The 18,116-nt window shown below is 50.5% G+C and overlaps 1 protein-coding gene across 1 annotated transcript in view; it reads left to right on the forward strand.

Moving 5' to 3' along the window:
* The first annotated feature begins 1,234 nt into the window (after positions 1-1,234).
* The window catches only part of asic2 (acid-sensing (proton-gated) ion channel 2), a 160,376-nt gene continuing 143,494 nt past the window's right edge, over positions 1,235-18,116 (forward strand). The window contains exons 1-2 of the mRNA XM_047038897.1: positions 1,235-1,401; positions 2,039-2,658. Coding sequence (XP_046894853.1) covers positions 2,083-2,658 — 576 coding nt within the window. The 5' untranslated portion in view covers positions 1,235-1,401; positions 2,039-2,082. The remainder of the gene's footprint in view (positions 1,402-2,038; positions 2,659-18,116) is intronic.

Below are 18,116 nucleotides of genomic sequence, written 5' to 3' on the forward strand. Positions count from 1 at the left end.
GACTGGACCGCAAGGTGGCGTCTCGACTAGATTATGTGAAATAAGCAATAGCCTACTTAAATTTGACGCGTACGTCAAACGTATATAAAGAAGGATTCTATTTCCTGGATGAACAAAATATTCACAAAATCCCGTAAGCTTTTCGAGTGGCAGGGAGTCTACTTCAAAAAGCTATTTAACACAGGATAGATGGAAACATACCAAAAGCTGTTTCGTTAGGCTATGTTGGCTTGAACAAGGTCGCGGGGAGCATCATTGTAAAGTGACTGCAGCAGATGTGGCCTTCACAATTCGCGGTTTTACAGCGAAAACTTGTGACAGTCTGTTGTTGAAAACCCTGACCTAGTCTACATTGGCAAAGCATAGAATACAATGTGGACAGTGGTATATTAATGTTTTGAAATCTTGACCTTGAACATATTGACCCGGACCACCGACTCAGACGATAGTATAATGTCGCCTATTATAATGTGGGTGACAACCATGCACAACACTAAGTTCAGAGCGAGAGTGCTGATGCGCACTATACTGTATGGGTTCATCTCTTCCACTTGTACTGTACATTAAGATCCTGTACGTTTCCATTTCGTCTCATTTGCAGCCTTTCTTCTGTTAAGTACTTTAACCCTTTCTTTGTGCCCTCATTCTTTGTGTTCTCCTTCCTCTTTTACTCTGTTGTTCATCCTGGTTGCACAGATAAAGACTGGAAAAATGGAAACACACTATGCCTGGATTAGCCATCATCTTTCTGTTGTATGGTCTTTCACAGAGTCAAAAGACTTTCTCTGCCATACACACAATGCTGTGGTGATAATAGCCTACATATATGGGGGGTCCATCCCTCTACACAATCTCCATCCACCTTCCTTTTCTCAAACAATCTTCCTCTTATATCCATCACTCGGTTACTGGTTACATTTGGAATATGAAAACAGTTTTCAGGAAGACAAATGAGGGAGTGAAAAAGGGAGAAACTGGAACGGATTCAATAAGAGACGTGGCTGTGCCAAAAGAGCGAGACGAGTGTTTGTGCGTGCTCTGCCCCCTCTAGTTTTCTCCCTCTCCCCCCTCTCTCGCGCTCTCTCTCTCTCGCTCTCTCTGTACCAGAGTGTGTGTGTGATTGTGCTTCTCCGTCTCTCCAGGCTCCACTGTTGTTCACTGCCTCATGGATGAGCTGCTGAGAGGAAGCGGAGGAAATGCATCTGGCCAAAGGAAAGCGGGAGGAGTTTGGATCGACACGTGCGTCTAACTGGCGGCTCTGATCATCGGCGTCCGTCCCTCCCCAATCATCACTCTGTCTCTCTCTTCCACTCTCTCTCTCTCTTTCACACACAGACACACACTCTCAGGCTCACACACACTCACGCGCTGGCTGGATGTCATATCGCTAGGCTGAACGAGGTGCTTAAGCTTCTCATTACAGGGCGATTCAGATAGCGGAATGTGTGTGTGTGTGTGTGCGTGCGTGTGAAGTGGGAACACTGAACACACAGAGGCGGCTTTGATTGGCTCGTGGCTGAAATGCCTCTCCCTCCTGCTCTGTGTGCCACGCTGGACTTACCTCTGGGATTTTGTCAACGATAACAAACCGACCCAGAGAGCGAGAGATGGTGTGGGCTGGGGGTAGGGAGCATGGAGGATGAGCCATGGGCATACTGGCACACACAGTAACTATCCGCTCAAGGGACAGTGGAACAGTGGTGGGGGGGTGGGAGTGGAGAGATGCCCGGTGGGAGCGTCTCTCTCTTCTCTCTCTCCTCCTGCTCCTGCTGATCTCGCGTGGTTACTGGGGGGGTGGGGCGGGGGGGGGGTCTGGACTTCTTGCTGTTTGTTTGTGTTTTTTTTGTGTTTAGATACTTTTTCAGAAGTGCATTGTAGTCGGTTAGCTTTGAAAATGTGTGTTTCTCCACGTCGGACATAGTTTCTCTCTGCGTGTGTACTACGACAGGCGTGCTCTCTGTGTGTCCGATTCTCCTCAGGTGTGTGGCGCAGGTATAGTGCTGTCTCCCAGGTGCTGACCACTCCTCTTTGTGTGCAGGTGTGTGTACTGGGGGCTCCTTGGCTGCAGGGCTGGGGGGGGGCATGATGGATTTGAAGGAGAGCTGTGGCAGTGAGGGGAGCCTGGAGAACTCTGGCGAGTGCCCCTCCTCCTGGCAGTCCTTCGCCAACACCAGCACGCTCCACGGCCTTCGCTTCATCTTCCCCTACGGCCGGCCCACTCCGCGCCGCCTGCTCTGGGCCGCCGCCCTTCTGGCCTGCATGGGACTGCTGGCCCTGGAGAGCACCGAACGCCTGGCTTACTTCTTCTCCTACCCCCATGTGACCAGCCTGGACGCCGTGGTGTCGGGCAGCCTGGTGTTCCCCGCCGTCACCATCTGCAACCTCAACGCCTACCGCTTCAGCCGCCTTACCCGCAACGACCTGTACCACGCGGGAGAGCTGCTGGCACTGCTGGACGTCCACCTGAGGATCCCCGAGCCCCATCTGGCTGAGCCGGACGTGCTGGCTTTCCTCAGCGACAAAGCCAACTTCAGCGCCTACCGGCCCAAGCCCTTCAGCATGCGCGAGTTCACAGAGAGGGTGGGCCACGACCTGAAGGAGATGATTCTCTACTGTCGATACCAAGGACAGGAGTGCAGCCATCGCGACTTCAAAACCGTGAGTCCAGTTCTAGTCTCTCTGCCTTAGTCGAGGCGCTTGGGGTGCTGGTTTGAACCCCATATGCTGCTGCTACCCAGTCCGGTCCTCAGAGGATTGTGGCACTGAGGGCAGTGCCGTGTGAGCCGTGTTTTCTCCTTTTGTGAAAGTGGAAGCTTCCAGAAATGGCTGTTTCTTGGGCGGCGAGTTGACTTGATGATTGTTGATAGCTGCTGTTGCTCACCCACACTGCTCTGCCGTGGCTTTCCCTTCTCCAGAGCCCCACTGAGGGGCTGGGTGTTCTATTTACAGCTGGATCACAGCTTGGTTTGAATAAACAGCATACTTTAAACACAGACAGAATCTGCAGGTGCATTGTTGTTTCAATGTGGACCTAGTCCTCTCCAGTCTGTGTTTAGTGGGACCTCCACATTATTGTATCAGCAACAGGTCCTTCTCCAACAAGTCCTTTTCTCCCTTCTCCTTGGGTATGCCTTTAGAACGAAGGCCTAATTATCTTCTCAGGTGGGCTTTCAGGACGCCAGCTCTAAATCCTAGCTCCCTGTTCTGTAGCAAATAAAGAAATGAGCCTTCATGTTCAGGCTGTTGCTAATCAGTTTCTGCCTTTGTTGGCCTTCCCTTGCAGCTCCACGGCTATGCTAGCACACATGCACAGCTTTAGAAGTTCTTGTGGGTTCTGAAGTGCTTTGATGAGTGTCTGTGTTTGAGGAGAGCACTCTTGTCTTTGAGTGAGAACAACAAAGACACGTCTGGGTCTAAGTCCACTAGCTGGCAGCTGGGATTCATCTGAGGAAAGGCTTCCAGGTCTCCTGTTGTTGTGCTCCCAGGTGGACCGATATCGTCATGTGTCATCTCTAGTTCACTGCACTCGTGTTAATTGGGAAGGTACTGTAACAGTGGCATGATATGTGTTTTATTATTTAGCTTAATAGAAGGCCTGGGTGTCTTGTTTGGTGGTTTTCTTCTCCCTCTGCCGTGATTTCTACCCTGGTGTAGCTTGTATCTGTAAGGAGAGCTCTCCTATGCTCTCAGTCCATTTATGGAGGGGAAGTGGAGAACTAGAAAACACTGTGTACTAACTGCCCACAGTTTCTAGTGGTCTTTGCTCTGTTTATGTCTCAACTCTCCCTTGGAGCATCTCTTTAGTAATTCATGTAATGCAACGCCCTTTTGAATGTTGTGCTGGAGGCAAATCATGTTGACAGCCCACTTGAAGTGACTGTCCTAATCTCAGCCTGTTGCCCTGGTCAACCCTTTTTCTCCTTTCTCTCTTCCAATTTGTTCATATTAGTAATTTTTCTGTTACTACTCTGGCATATATATATATACATATATATATATATGTATATATATCTGGACAACCCACATGTGCACACACACACCTATATTAGCACAGCACTCCAGGGACCAGAGTCAGCGTTTGAGTGACATTGTGATGAATGGCCACAGGGAGGATTGTGGGAACAGGGGTTCTGTGTGAAGTGAGTGATGGAACAGCGACACAAAATACAGCATATGTGGACCAGTGGATTTACCGTGAAGGTCAGTTTGCAAATTGTAGGCCTATGTGTGTGTGAGCAATGCTATTAACTCTTCTAAAGGCAGTGATGCGAGCTTAGAAGGTTAAACATTCAGATTATTTCTATTTATATAAATATAAATATAAATATATATATATATATATATATATATATATATAAATACTTAATTTTATTTAAACAGATGGTAAAGAGAAACAGGAAATGTAAGTGAGAGAGAGAGGGAAGGATATGTAGGATATGAAGGCTCAGGCTGGATTTGAACCTGGGACTCTGCAGTTAGACCCTAGACGACATGGTATGCTCCCTTGGATTGATTTCATATATATTGTGTGTGTGACTTCTAGAATGCACGTGAGCCTGATGGTGACAGTGGCTGTGTTGGTCAGGGTGGGATTAGGACACTGTTTAAAAGCTGATTGATGAGAATGACAGACTACATCAGTGTCTGCCAAAATGCCTCCCTCACAACGTGACAGTCCACAGTTACACTCCTCCTGCCAGGCGTGGGCCCTACGCCCTACACACACACACCTACACACATACACACACAAACACACACACACCTACACACATACACACACAAACACACACACACCTACACACATACACACACAAACACACACACACTGTAGTAGTAGTAGCTGTCTGTTTTCATCACTGTAATTAGACACTAGCACACCCAACATGTGGCCTAATCACTAGGCTGGATGATTATAGCATGGATAGATTAGCTGCTATTTCCCCTTAGAGTGACCAAGAGGCTTGTAAATATCTCATCCTCATCTCATACTTGTTCCAGCTCACTAAACGTTTGATCAGTTTTGAATAGATACTTTTCACTTCATTTGAATTGGCCATTGCATCATATTAAGTGCAGACTCGAATGGATGCATTTATGGTTAATGTGGCATTATCACGCCGTTCCGGGAGCGAGGACTGAGCGTGAGCAGCCTCCAGTCCTCTACTCACTCACCCCTAAGAGAGGCTAGTGTGCCCTGGAAGACTGATAGCGGCAGAGGTATTTGAAAGACGGCGGTAGTCTTTCAAGAGTAGGAGGGCTTAGCGTGACGGTGGTGACGGTCTGTTGTTTGTCAGAGGTGTGGTGCCGTAGTGGGAGCTTGGCTGAGAGATTAGGGGGTGTGGGTAGGGAGACAGGAGAGACTGACAGAGTCTGGGAGGAGAGATGAGGGACGGATCCACCTGTCGGGAGGAGAGATGAGGAGACGTCATGTCAGCAGGGGGAGAAGCAGAGCTGGACCCTGCGTCCACGCCAGCAGGGAGAGAGAGGTAGAGGGATGAGGAGGGCAAGAGAGAGAGAGGGCAGGAGAGAGAGAGAGAGTGAGAGAGAGCGAGAGAGACTGAGAGAGAGAGACAGAGCGAGAGAGAGAGAGAGAGAGAGAGAGAGAGAGAGAGAGAGAGAGAGAGAGAGTGAGAGAGACTGAGAGAGAGAGAGAGAGCGAGAGAGAGAGAGAGATAGAGCGAGAGAGAGAGAGAGAGAGAGAGAGAGTGAGAGAGAGAGACAGAGAGAGAGAGAGAGTGAGAGAGACTGAGAGAGAGCGAGAGAGAGAAGATGAATATGGCCCATTACCTCAGCAGTCTGCCTGGAGACGTGCTACATCATGGCCTGACTGAATGAGGGGATAGTATGTGTGTGTGTGTGTGTGTGTGTGTGTGTGTGTGTGTGTGTATTGTTCAGCATGCCGGAGGGTGTGTACTGTGTGTGCTGCGCGGGCGATTGTATGTGTCTGTCACTGTGCTATACCGTCTCAGTAAATCTTCTTGTTTGTGTGTTCCTGTGGCACACTACTACTGATGTTTGTGCATTGTGCCTGTGAGGGTAGTATCTTTGCCTAAGGGTTTGGAGCTGCATCTCTCTCTGAGATAAGCCATCAACGTCTCTCCACTGCCTCCTTATCTAAAGGCCAGTATTGGATACTGACTCACGGCTGGATGTCCCGTAATCATTGTCACAGTCACATGAGTTTAAACAGGTCAACGTCACTGTTATCTCTTGTTTGCAATTGCCTCTGATTCCTTAACCAAGGTCTCTTGTCTCTGTTTCTGCTAAGAAATTGCATTTCTCTCTCATCCCTATTGCTGGTCTCTCTCCCCCCCCCCCCCCCCCCCCTCTCCTTCCCTGATAATCTGCTCGCAAATGTTTGATATGAACATCAAAACCTCCCATACTGTACTGAGCTCAGACCAACAGAGTTAGCATTCTGCTAGTACACACACACACGCAGCCATCTCTCCCCCCTCTTTAATGTGTACCCCAGCCAGACCCTGTCTGGATCCAGCCCTGTGTGTTGACCAGGCTGCTGCCTGGGGCATCACAGGCCGCTCCTCCACAGGGAGGGGATGTGGTCTGGATTCATGACTATTGGCCAGTGCTCAGCTAGCCCCACCCACCCAAGACCAGCCAGAACCCTGGAAACACCTTGCTGCTCTGTACCAACCGGCTGTTGTCAGCACGACTCAACTTCTTCTTATCACACGGAAAGCACTCTCATTATTACTGAAGCTGGAATTGGTTAGTGTGTGGTGTTTTGGCATTAGTCTAGACTGCTACTCTGCTCTATAATCGCATGTCATCCATATCTCTGTCTCATTTTGTCCCTGTCTCTCTCATCTCTCTCTATCTCTTTCGCAGTGTCTCTCTCCCTTCTCTCTCTCCCTGGGGACCTTACTTCAGAGCACCTCAGCAGTCTCTCAAAGGGCAGACTCAATAGCGGCACAAAGCTTGTCGCCATAGGGACACCTGGCCTAAACAACCAAACACCAGGAAAAACCTCAAATCAATAGCACACTGAGTGCTTTTTTCCATTGTCACCATTGTCAGTGCATTGAAATTGAGGTGTTTCTGTAATTTCGGCCTGAATAAATGGATATTTTGAGTATTCCGCCCTGCTGAGGCAGTGTGTTGACCCTCCCCTTCTAGCATTCTGGTATTACTGCATCTAGTGGGATGTAATTGTATTCCTGCTGTTATCTTCAAAAGGAACCAAATGGCTATTCACAGGAGACTGATTCCATCTTTTTGCTCAGACTGAACTCGTTCTCTTTACGTACTATATTTGACAAAAAAACACATTTCTCCTTGAAAGTTGTAGCTTTATGCTTTTCTCAAAACAACAAATTGGTTAAGAAGCACCCCTACAGGTTCCAAACCTAGTTGAAGACCAGCAGTTCTCCAACGCCAACTACCCCAAAAAGTAGGCTTGACGGTTTTCAAAAGAATGGATTGGGTAAAGAATCGGATAAAAACAATTCTCCAGATATTGTCATTCATGAAAAGATGAAGAGCTTTCCGCAGGACCCAGCCTAGACTGCACACTGTCGACTCTGTCTTCACCATTCCCACTCATGCTTGTCCTGTTGGCTCTAGCCTCGCTCCTCCTCCCCCTCCATTATTAAAGCATCACTTGCTCTGAGGTACATGGATCTGGATTCCAATTCAATCCCAAAATACCCTGGGGCGACGCTGAAGGGATGATGCCAGCCTGGGCTCTCGTCAGTGACGTGGTCGATGCTATCCAGACTAGCTGATAAGATGCCTATACAGTAGGTGTTCCTCCATGACTTTATAATCTGATATTCAACAATAGGATGCTCGCATGAGCCTATCCTTAGCTGTGAGGCAGGCAGGCAGGCAGGCGGCAGGGCAGAGTGCAGCATGCTTGTTAATGCTACAGGGTTGGTGTGTTAATGGAATAGCAGGCACCGCCAGGCGGCCCCTCACACCCACAGTGCCATCTCACGCTGGGCTGATAACGGGGGGAGGAGTGGAGGAGACGGAGGGTGAGGGAGGGAAAGGAAAAAGTCAAATGTGCGAAAGTGAGAGCAAGAGAAGGAGAGAAATCTGTATGTATGTGAAAGAGAGAGACATATGTGAGAGAGATGAAACAGATCTAAGAACGTGGGGGGGGAGAGAGCGTGTGAGAGAGAAATAATTCACATTCGCACTTGTTATATAACCCCTAAAACACACACACCAACACACACACACACTTGCTAACATATGTTTATGACATTTTGTCAAAACACATGAGCATATTTCACACCTCCGTGAATGTGTCCTACTTCTGTGTCTGTTGGTCATTTGCTCAGCTGCAGCAGGAACCATCAGGTATAATGATGACTAAATGCATTTCCTGTCAAACCAGTGCAGAGTCCATCACATGACACGGAACGATTTCCGAAATCAGATTTGTTTCCAAAGATCTTTGGAGGATGTCTCACATGCGTGTCCACATGAGGTATCAGTCTGTCAGGCATGTCTATCCCCGACCCACGCTCCCATGGCTGAGAGAGGAAGTGACTGTAGAAGACCTGGCATGCTTTATGTGCTTTAGCAGAGTGAGGAATGTCTGAAAGGTGTTTGTTAAGCTGCCTCATCTCTCTAGCTGCCTCTCTCTTCAAGGTGACCTACGCTACGGCCTTTTGCCTGCCTGGATTCAGCCCGGCATTCCCCACAGTATCTTACTCCCCCTTCAGCCCGCCTCTCTCCTCTTAGTTCTTCCTCCAACCCTGGTCTGTGTCATCCATCTTTACTCCCCTTGGACACCTTCACCACCTCCCCTAAGGCACTATATATAATTGTATTAATTATATATTTAGAATAACTTGTGTGTATATATATATAGGTCAAAGGTCAAATTAAGTCGGTCATAGAGGCCGTATCGCTCTCCCCAGCCCCAGGGCTCTTGAGTGGAGCGTCTGGACAGTGTGGAGGACCCCCCCCCCCCTCCCCCTATCCCCCACTCCCTCTCCCCCCCTTCCCCTGATCCCTGCACTCAACAAGCCGTTGCACCGCGGGGAGATGTTTAATACTCTTAATGCGTCTTATTTATTCAATTACAGAGCACCTAAACCTCCACAGCGTGCGCAAATATAAATAAATGTTTGCCGGCGCTATGCAAACACAGCGCTCCGGGCCAGGTGTGGTTAAATGTTGCTCTGTTAATGCAAGAAAAATGAGTGTTTGCCAATGCGCTCTTCTAAGGCTCCTTGAATCACTAGCTGTCATTGGGAGTGCGGATTCCATTCATATTGGATCATTTTTTGTGCTTTTCTTGTTACCAGATATTCAGCTCTGCAGAAGGATGGGGTTGATTTCTGGATGTGTGTTGTCACCCTGCGTTATTCATCAGCCTTCCCTTACTCAGAACAGTCTCTCTCTCCGTCTCTCTCTCTCTCTCTCTGTCTCTCTCTCTCTCTCCCTGTCTCTCTCTCTCTTTCTCTCTTCCCTCCCCCCCCAGGTAGAGAACCCAGCACATTTACATTTTAGTCATTTAGCAGACGCTCTTATCCAGAGCGACTTACTGTAAGTACAGGACAAAAGTACCAAGTAAGTACCAAGACAAGTAGGGTGAAGTGCCTTGCCCAAGGACACAACTTCATTTGGCACAGCGGGGAATTGATCCTGCAACCTTCTGATTACTAGCCCGACTCCCTCACCGCTCAGCCATCTGACTACCCACATGTACTACTGCCAGACAGAAGTAGCTGTTGCTTCTGAGCCGGGAGCTGCCCAGCCAGCAGGTTCCTCTCTCAGCTGCTGGCAGAGTAGACAGTCATTATGGATGAAAACAACATGCCCTGCCATCCTGTGGGGGAAAGAGAGCTGGGGGAGGAGAGGAAGACGATGGGGGGTGATGAAGTGAGTGACTCAGAGGGTGGAAAGCAGATAATTAGACAGAGGAACACTGGGAAACTGAGTACAGCAATCACAGAAGAGACACAAAGGCAGACCAGTGGTAGGGGAGAGACACAAATGAAATATTGACTGAGAGAGAGATTCTTGCCGCAGAGTGACTCAAGGAGTCTGATGAACCCAACTCAGAACTTCCCACTCCAACCCCTCATCTTCTCCAATTACCACTCCACCCACACCATACACACGTCTCTTCTTTTCTTCCTCTCTTTTAGTCTGATGACACACAATTATCTCATCAGACAGCATGCAAGCCCCCCACTCCCTATCCCCACATCTCTCTTTCATCCACAGAGGATTCTTTAGGACCACAAAAGTAAAAATGACTGCATGCTGTCAATAATTTGACAAGTCTATGTTTTGTGTTGTGCAGTGTATGCATGCAAGTGTGTGATTTGTTTGTGTGTTTGCGTGTGTGTGTGTGTGTTTGTGTGTGAGCGTGCACAACTGCACAATCAAGTGTGATAGTGGTTTCAGGGTGCTCATTTAACCATCTCTGTAAACCAAAGAGGGGGAAATGAAGGAGAGGGGAGAGAGACTGAAGGATGAGTGGATGTGGAGAAGGGATGGACAGAGGGAGTTCTTTTATTAGCTCTTTCACTGGGAGGATAAACCTTGCTTTCAGGACAATAAGACGCTGTCATAAAGAGTTCTGTCCTTGAGTGGCCCGGAGGTGTGGTGGAGCAGAGCGGACCAGTCTGCAGCGCTACGGTCAACACTGGAGTAGGGCACTAGGACAAGGTCGGAGGGGAGGAGGAGAGAGGGAGAGAGGGGGGGAGAGGAAGGGAAAGAGAGAGAGAAAGATGGGGAGGTGGCAGAGGGGGATAGAGGGAGAGTGGGGAGAGTGAGGGGGAGAGACAGGGAGAGGGGGAGAGAGGAGGAGAGGGGGGGAGAGAGAGAGATGGGCGGGGGGGCTAATGGTGAGGGACAGGAAGCAAGAGGGGACCAGGTCATGTAGGAACACTCAAGCCTTACTGTAGCTTGTGGTGGACAGTGGTAATAAGAAGGAAGTGTTGGAAGGAGGAATCGCTGGATAAAAAACTGAGTAAAAAAAGCCATAACAACATTGACTCGTCTCAAGGACAACTACACAGGAATGCTTTTAGCTGGAGGTCCTCCGGGAACAAAATGGAAAGTTTATTACATCAAATTAAGTGGTTGGTGGGATGCGCCAAGACCAGAAACCACCAGGGCCTGAAGAACTCTGCATTGTGTGTTTAGTTTGTGTCCAACTACATCCAAAAAGCCGATTCAACACTCCTAATATAAGCCATCTTTCTGTTTCTTTTGCTGAGGTGGTGGATCACAATGATAAACAGGAATTGCCATGATGGTTCATTGTTAATGTATGGTTCATTGTTAATCTTTGCAGACTACACAACCTTAGTGAACAGGAAATAGGCCATTGTTTTTGAAAAGTGTTTGCATTACACAATATGAAATGCAACCTTAGCACTAATATGCATCTGGAAAAGCTACGCTGATGAGTTTTACACAGTGTAATGTCCAGCAGCTCTGTAAATGTAACAGTAAGCAGATATCTCACATGTATGGTCTGCCTGCCTGCCTGTCTGTCTACCTGTTTGTTTACCTGTCTGCCTGTCTGCCTGTCAACCTGTCTGCCTGTCTGTCTGCCTGTCTACCTGTCTGCCTGTCTGTCTGCCTGTCTACCTGCCTGCCTGTCTGCCTGTTTGCCTGCCTGTCTGTCTGTCTGTCTGTCTGTCTGTCTACCTGCCTGCCTGTATGCCTGTCTGTCTTTGGAAGCTCAGTGTGTTAGTTAAAGGGGAGGGTATGGGGAGATGAAGGGCTGTCCAATCTGAGTGACATCTGATGGCAGAATATCCCAAATAAGAGAGATGGAATAGCACTTCCACATAATGACATTCTGAGCTGTTTCACACACTCCCCTTTTAACAGACCTGTTTGTGTGTGTGGTTCAGGGATATCCTCTGTGATGGATGAAACGGACTGAAACCAAAAGATCTCTGTGTATTCCAGACAGACTTCCACACAGCCTCTTCCACAGTGTCATTGTTAGTAAGGCCGTACAGCTGTCACACAGCTGACACAGTCTGCTGAAGGAGGAGGCGTCAGAACGTGGCTCACTAAAACCTGCTCCCCAGTGTATGGGGATTCAGATGGCTGAGCGGTTAGGGAATCAGGCTATTAATCAGAAGGTTGCCGGTATAATTCCCGGCTGTACCAAATGACGTTGTGTCCTTGGGCAAGGCACTTCACCCTACTTGCCTCGGGGGGAATGTCCCTGTACTTGTAAGTCGCTCTGGATAAGAGTGTCTGCTGAATGACTACATGTGTGCCGCCAGCCTTCCTGCAGCCGTCCCCTGAGGTCTCCCAGACACTCGCCCGTCATCGTTAACAACGCCCTCTGCTCCCATGCGCCCCGATGACCTGTGATCCAGTGGGTTCTGATCAGCTGTACGTGGCGGCGCTGCGGGCTGTTTTCTGATGCCGTCCGTCAGAGCGGCGGAGGAGAGGCAGGGCCGTGGCCAGCCCCCAGGGGGAGCACTTCCTGCTCTGCTCTCCTGTCCTCTCAGCACACCTCGCCCTTGGAAAGGGGAGGAGATGACAGGGGCTGGGGGTTGGGGCTGGGGGCTGGGGGTCGGGGTTGGGGTTGGGGGCTGGGGGTTGGGGTTGGGGCTGGGGGTTGGGGCTGGGGGTCGGGGCTGGGGGTTGGGGCTGGGCCAATGGGATGATGAGTTGAAGGAAAGGTAGCGCATTCAGACATGATTCAGCCCTGGCATTCTGATGAACAGTTATCTTTCAGTCCCCCACTATTTCAGTACTCCTTCCTTCCTCCTGCACTCTATCTACCTGTGTGTGTGTCGAGTCTTTGTCATAGATGAATAATCTCATCCGAGTCAGAATTAATCACCCTCCTGTATGGACACTGGGGGGCGTGTGCACGCATTCATCCAAGTCTTTTAATCAGTAGAGCCACTCTAATAATTATATTTCTGCTTCCATCGCGAGGTGGGCGCTAGAGACATCGAGCCGAATCTGGTTTAGCGTGACCGTCAGGCCGACAGCAGGAAAACAGCTCACAGACATGAATTATGAAAAGCTCGAGTTAAAATGAGAAACACTGTCTTTCAGGATGGAAAATATGAACATCTCTAATCCTCTCTTAGATGCTTGTCACTTTAATGTCTTTTTGCTCCCCTCGCGCAAAAGTTTACACTCTCACTCTCACCGTTTGCCCCTCACCGTGTGTGGTGTCATGTTGTTGTGAGCGGGCGTGTGTACGGCGGCGTTACTGCCAGGCCAGCGGTCACGGAGCCCAGGGCGAGGAACCCAGAGACGGAGGAACACACGCTCCAAAGAGCTCACGCTCCACAGAGCTCACGAGTCACAGGACTGGACGTGTCAGAGTGTGAAGCCCTCCTCCTCCGGGTGAACTTCTCAGGGTGAAAATGGGTGGAAAATGTTCTTAGCGTGAAGACGGGAGTGTCGTCTCTTTAAACGAAAGGAATCTCTGTGTCAAAGGGGGGGGGGGAATAGATGTACGTAGGCTTTCTCTTTCACACTTGTTACTGAGAGCCCCCCCCACTCTCTCTCTCTCTCTCTCTCTCTCTCTGTCTCTCTCTCTCTCCTGTGTTGGGCACTAAGGCAGAGAGAGGATGAGCTGCTAGACGCTCCACACTCACAGGGTCCAGAGAGGGCCGTCCTGATTCACTCTCTGTGTGCCACTCCACCACCAGCCCCACGCCCCCCTCTCCATACCCCCCCTCCTCCATCTGCAGCCTCTCTCCTGCCCCCTGCTACTCTGGAGAAGAGACTGTGATGGGAATGATGAGAGAGATAGTATGATGGAGAGAGAGACTGATAGTATGATGGAGAGAGAGACTGATGGGGGAGAGAGGGAGAGTATGACAGAGAGAGAGACTGATGGTATTATGGAGAGGAAGAAAGAGATGGCGTGATAGAGAGAAGGAGTGAGAGACTGATGGAGAGGCGGACAGAGAGGGGTGGATGCAGAGATTGACAGCATAGAAGCGTGTGGATTATTTTAAACCACAAGGCTGATTTGCAAGGAACTGACACATGAAATACGAAAAAGCTTTTAAGCACGCTGTTTGTGCGGTCGGGGTTGTTTTGCCCCATGTTCTGCTCTGAGTGTGTTGTGGTGTTGGCTGCTAGCGTCTGGCTGGTCGTGAGGGCGTCTGAATCGGAGCGCCCGGCCTCTTGGGTGTCGGTTGGCACGCTGTGGTCTCATCCCATCAGTGTGCTCTGGTGGGCGGGGCCTAAAGCTGCCGGGGAGGGGAGAGGGGGGACACGGGGGAGGAGAAGAGTGAGAGAGGGGGGAAGGAGAGAAGAGAAGATGAGAAGAGGGTTAGACGATGTTAGCGACGCTCTCGTGACCTTCCTTCCCATGGAGCACTGCTCTGGCTTAGTGCTCACCAGTGCTGCTCCCTCCCTGCCTACCTCTCTCACTCTCGCTCTGTGTCTCTCTCTCTTTCCCTCTCCCGTCCTCTCTCTCTTTCTCTGTGAAGGTCTGGTTCTGTCTCACATCCCTGCCGCTCTGGCTCCATTCCTCTCCTCCTGCCTATCTGCTTCAGTCCTGGGGCATGCAGTCCCGGGGCATGCAGTGAGATAGTTACATTCCTGTACGTCTGGGAAAACCACTGGTACAGAGGAGGAACAGAGGCACGTTCCTCCCCCTCATTAGAACAGAGATGCGACCTCACTCTACTGTGCTGCTCAGTGCTTCTTCTAATGAGCAACGCAAGATGCTCACTGAATAGTCTGAGGTCGCGGCGATTTCTGACTCTGACTCTCTTGCTGTCATTAGTTATTGATGGTTTTGCTGTAATTGAAGACCAACTTGGGTTGTGGAAGCCATGGTCTTACTCTCACACACCAACACTCACACACACACACACACACACACTATGTAGTGAGGGTGGGTGTGAATAATGGACAGAGAATGGGGGGAGACATAGAGAAGTGTTCTATTAAGTTATCCATTTTATGCCTGGCTGTGCACTATGCTAACTGGACTTTTGTCGAACTTGTAGCAATTTAATGATGATCATGATGAATAGATTGGAGTCTAAGGCCCGAGTTCTCTCTCTCTTTTCTCTCTCTCTCTCTCTCTCTCTCTCTCTCTCTCTCTCTCTCTCTCTCTCTCTCTCTCTCTCTCGTCCATCTTGTTCTCCCACAGGAAGCCATCCATCATCGTGTTTCCCAGGTGATATTCCTCAAGGTTGTGAAGGAGATTGTCAGAGCCAGGCTGCCCGCTGTGATCGTATTTTTGTAAATGTACTTTGCCGTAGTGAATGACAGGGACTTGGAAAAGTTAAAGGTCAATGCCGGTCAAGGTGTGACTGCCGACAAATGGTATTCAAAGGCTCTGGAAGTGAATTTTCCTCTGTCGTGTGGTTCCTCCCCTCTCCCTCTCCTTCTCCTCTCAACACCTCTTCTCAGCTCTGCATGGACTATTGATTCAGTCCTGGAGGTTGATTGAAGCTGCAGCCAAGAGGAGCATTCATCAGGCTCCGCCCAGGGTACCGCCCTGTCACCCAAGTGTATGACATCCCCCCGAATCACTCACTGCTCTGACAGATGGCAGCGGAACTCCCAGCCTCACCTTGGGCTGTGGAGGGATTTGTCACCGTGGCGATGCCTGTGCCAACAACAGACTTGTGAAATCGACCTGTCCTCATCAGAGGGCGTGTCTGTCCCTGCGGGCTTCTTAGACAGCACTGCCACCTCAGGACATAACCCATGGACTCCCTCACACACACACACACACACACACACACCTCTCACCGGTTTGGTACAGTGGATGGACACACTGACACACTTCCAGACGCTAACACGGCTATCACGGCATGGTACCTGTGTGATCTCAGCCCCAGTTTGTCAGGTTTCTCCCTCCCTCCCTCCCTCCCTCCCTCCCTCCCTCCCTCCCTCCCTCCCTCCCTCCTGTATCCATGTCTCCCCCCCCCCACTGCATCTGTCATTTATCATCTTTGAGCCACCCCACAAGCCCCCCCCCCTCCCTTCACAAGCGACGAAGCCCGCCAACAATATGAATTCATCGCACACTGCCAACACAGTCAAGTCAACATATGCCAGTACAGCAGACACGTATCACGCATGTATGTGCGTTTGTGCCCTGTCAACCTTCCAGCGCGAGGTGCCTGTGATGCACGAGGTGCCTGTGATGCTGCCCGCCCTGCCCCTCCTCACGCCCCCTGCTCCACACTTTGGACCTTTCAGATTAAGATCTGGTCTCTCCCACTCCCACGCCCCTTACGACGTATTCCAACAGCATTAGTTTGATCACAGCTAATATATCAGTTGATGTGATTTCTGTTGGCTGCTCGTGTGTTCATGGCATGGCAGAGCCTGGTACGTCATCACGACTTGTTTATTGTAAAGGCTGATTAGGCCCTGTGTGACTGTGTTTCCCAAAGGGCCCATTCAGTCATTAGGCCTGACAGAAAAGCCTGCCCTGGTCGAATTGTGATGGTGTTTCTGCCTCATCATGCTGTACAGGTTTTCATTTACACATGCTCATACAGGAGAATGTGCCACGCTGGGGGGGACCCATATAGTGAACATGTGCTCGCTCTTGTGGAGAGACTTCAAACGGGGGCCGGATGAGTGACCAGGGAGGACGGGTCTGATGGGTTTCGGGCTGTAAGCATTATTTTCGGCTTTATGAAACTGCGAGAATCTTGACTTGCGCTTTTCGGTTTGCAGAGCAGCTTGTTTCTGATGAGATTGTGTGTGATGTTGTGCTTCCGCGGGGGCGTGTGTGTGTGTGTGTGTCGCTGACAAAGATTCCTTCTCAGAATTCAGCGTGCTGCTGTGTCCCTCGCTGATACGCCCAGTAGAGGTCATGAATCTCCAGCAGCCGTTCAGGCCCTGAGTAAACAGGACATACTCTGACTGTCTGTCCACCTTCACGAAGCTTGAGGAACTGCTTCCATTTCATTTTGGCTACAGCGCATACAAAAATAAACTGCAAGGCAGTCGCTGCCTCATTATGTTTCAACAGTCAGAGCTGCAGTCTTTACTTGCTTGGAGTGTAGGACACTTTCATGGAGTCTTCCTCTTTCATGTCGTTTCATTTCTCCTGTGCAGGTGTATAGTGGGAGGAGAGCGCGTCTGAGAGATTAGTCGATGGGTTCTTTTGGGTTTCCCTGTGTTTGCCCATGGTTGACAGTCTGTTTTACTCACGGTCCTGCTCTGGTATTCATGCGCATGCCTCTCCACATAGTGCTGCCCTGCAGAACAAACATGCAGACAGGGAGACACGGCGGAGCAGGGATGGGTCAAGCTGGAAAGCCTTCTGTGTTTACTAAAGGCCCAGACAGACTGACAGGCAGGTAGATGGGGTAAATGGGCTGACTTGCAGATTTTCCAGACGATGGGGTGGACAGACATGCAGACAGGCAGGTGGGGGGGAGGGGTGGGTGGTGGGTGTGTGTGGGTGTGTGTGTGGGGGGGGGGTGTGTGTGGGTGTGTGCGGGGGGGGCGCTCACTCACACTGAAGGTTGTGCTGTTTCTTCCTCACTCCATCTCATTAATTTTCTCATTTAGTCAGAACAGTGGAGTTTGCAAACAGGACCGGGGGTCCAGCCTGCTGATGAGCTCAAGGGAGGGGGGGGAGGGGGGGGGAGGCGGAGGGGGTTGGTGTGTGTACGAGCTAACGAGGGGGAGAGCGAGTCTGTGGACGGAAGCGTGATCCGTGCGTACGTTAACAGATGCGTGCACGCAGCCTCGTGCATGCTCTGAATGCGCAGCGCGCACGCTCCTGGGGGAGAGATAGGTTTGTGGGTTTGCCCATGCGCCCCCCGCTACGTGCTCGCATGTGTGCGTCGTTGGCTCTGGCTCCAGCACACCACGGCAGCTGGCGCGTGCTGAACACCTGCTTCTGCTCCTGCCACGCTCTGCTTCCCTGTCCAGGGTTACACAAGGCCCCCTGATCAGCCCCACTCTTGGCACCTTGACGCTTGGCTCTGAGCGTGGAGGACTCCTCCTCTAACGCTGGGCTCACTTCGCCAGTGGTGATGTGCTGTTGTCTTTGACCGGCCCTAGTGGACGCGCAGGTGGCCCTGCCTGTCGCAGCGGGTGCTAGGGTGTTGCCAGGCAGACCCAGCGGCCTCCAAGGTGGGGTGGGAGGGGAGGGGGGGGGGGTGCTTGAGGTGTGCCCACCACTGATTGGAGTGAAC

Source organism: Hypomesus transpacificus, chromosome 17 (assembly GCF_021917145.1).
Source record: "Hypomesus transpacificus isolate Combined female chromosome 17, fHypTra1, whole genome shotgun sequence".
NCBI lineage: Eukaryota > Metazoa > Chordata > Actinopteri > Osmeriformes > Osmeridae > Hypomesus > Hypomesus transpacificus.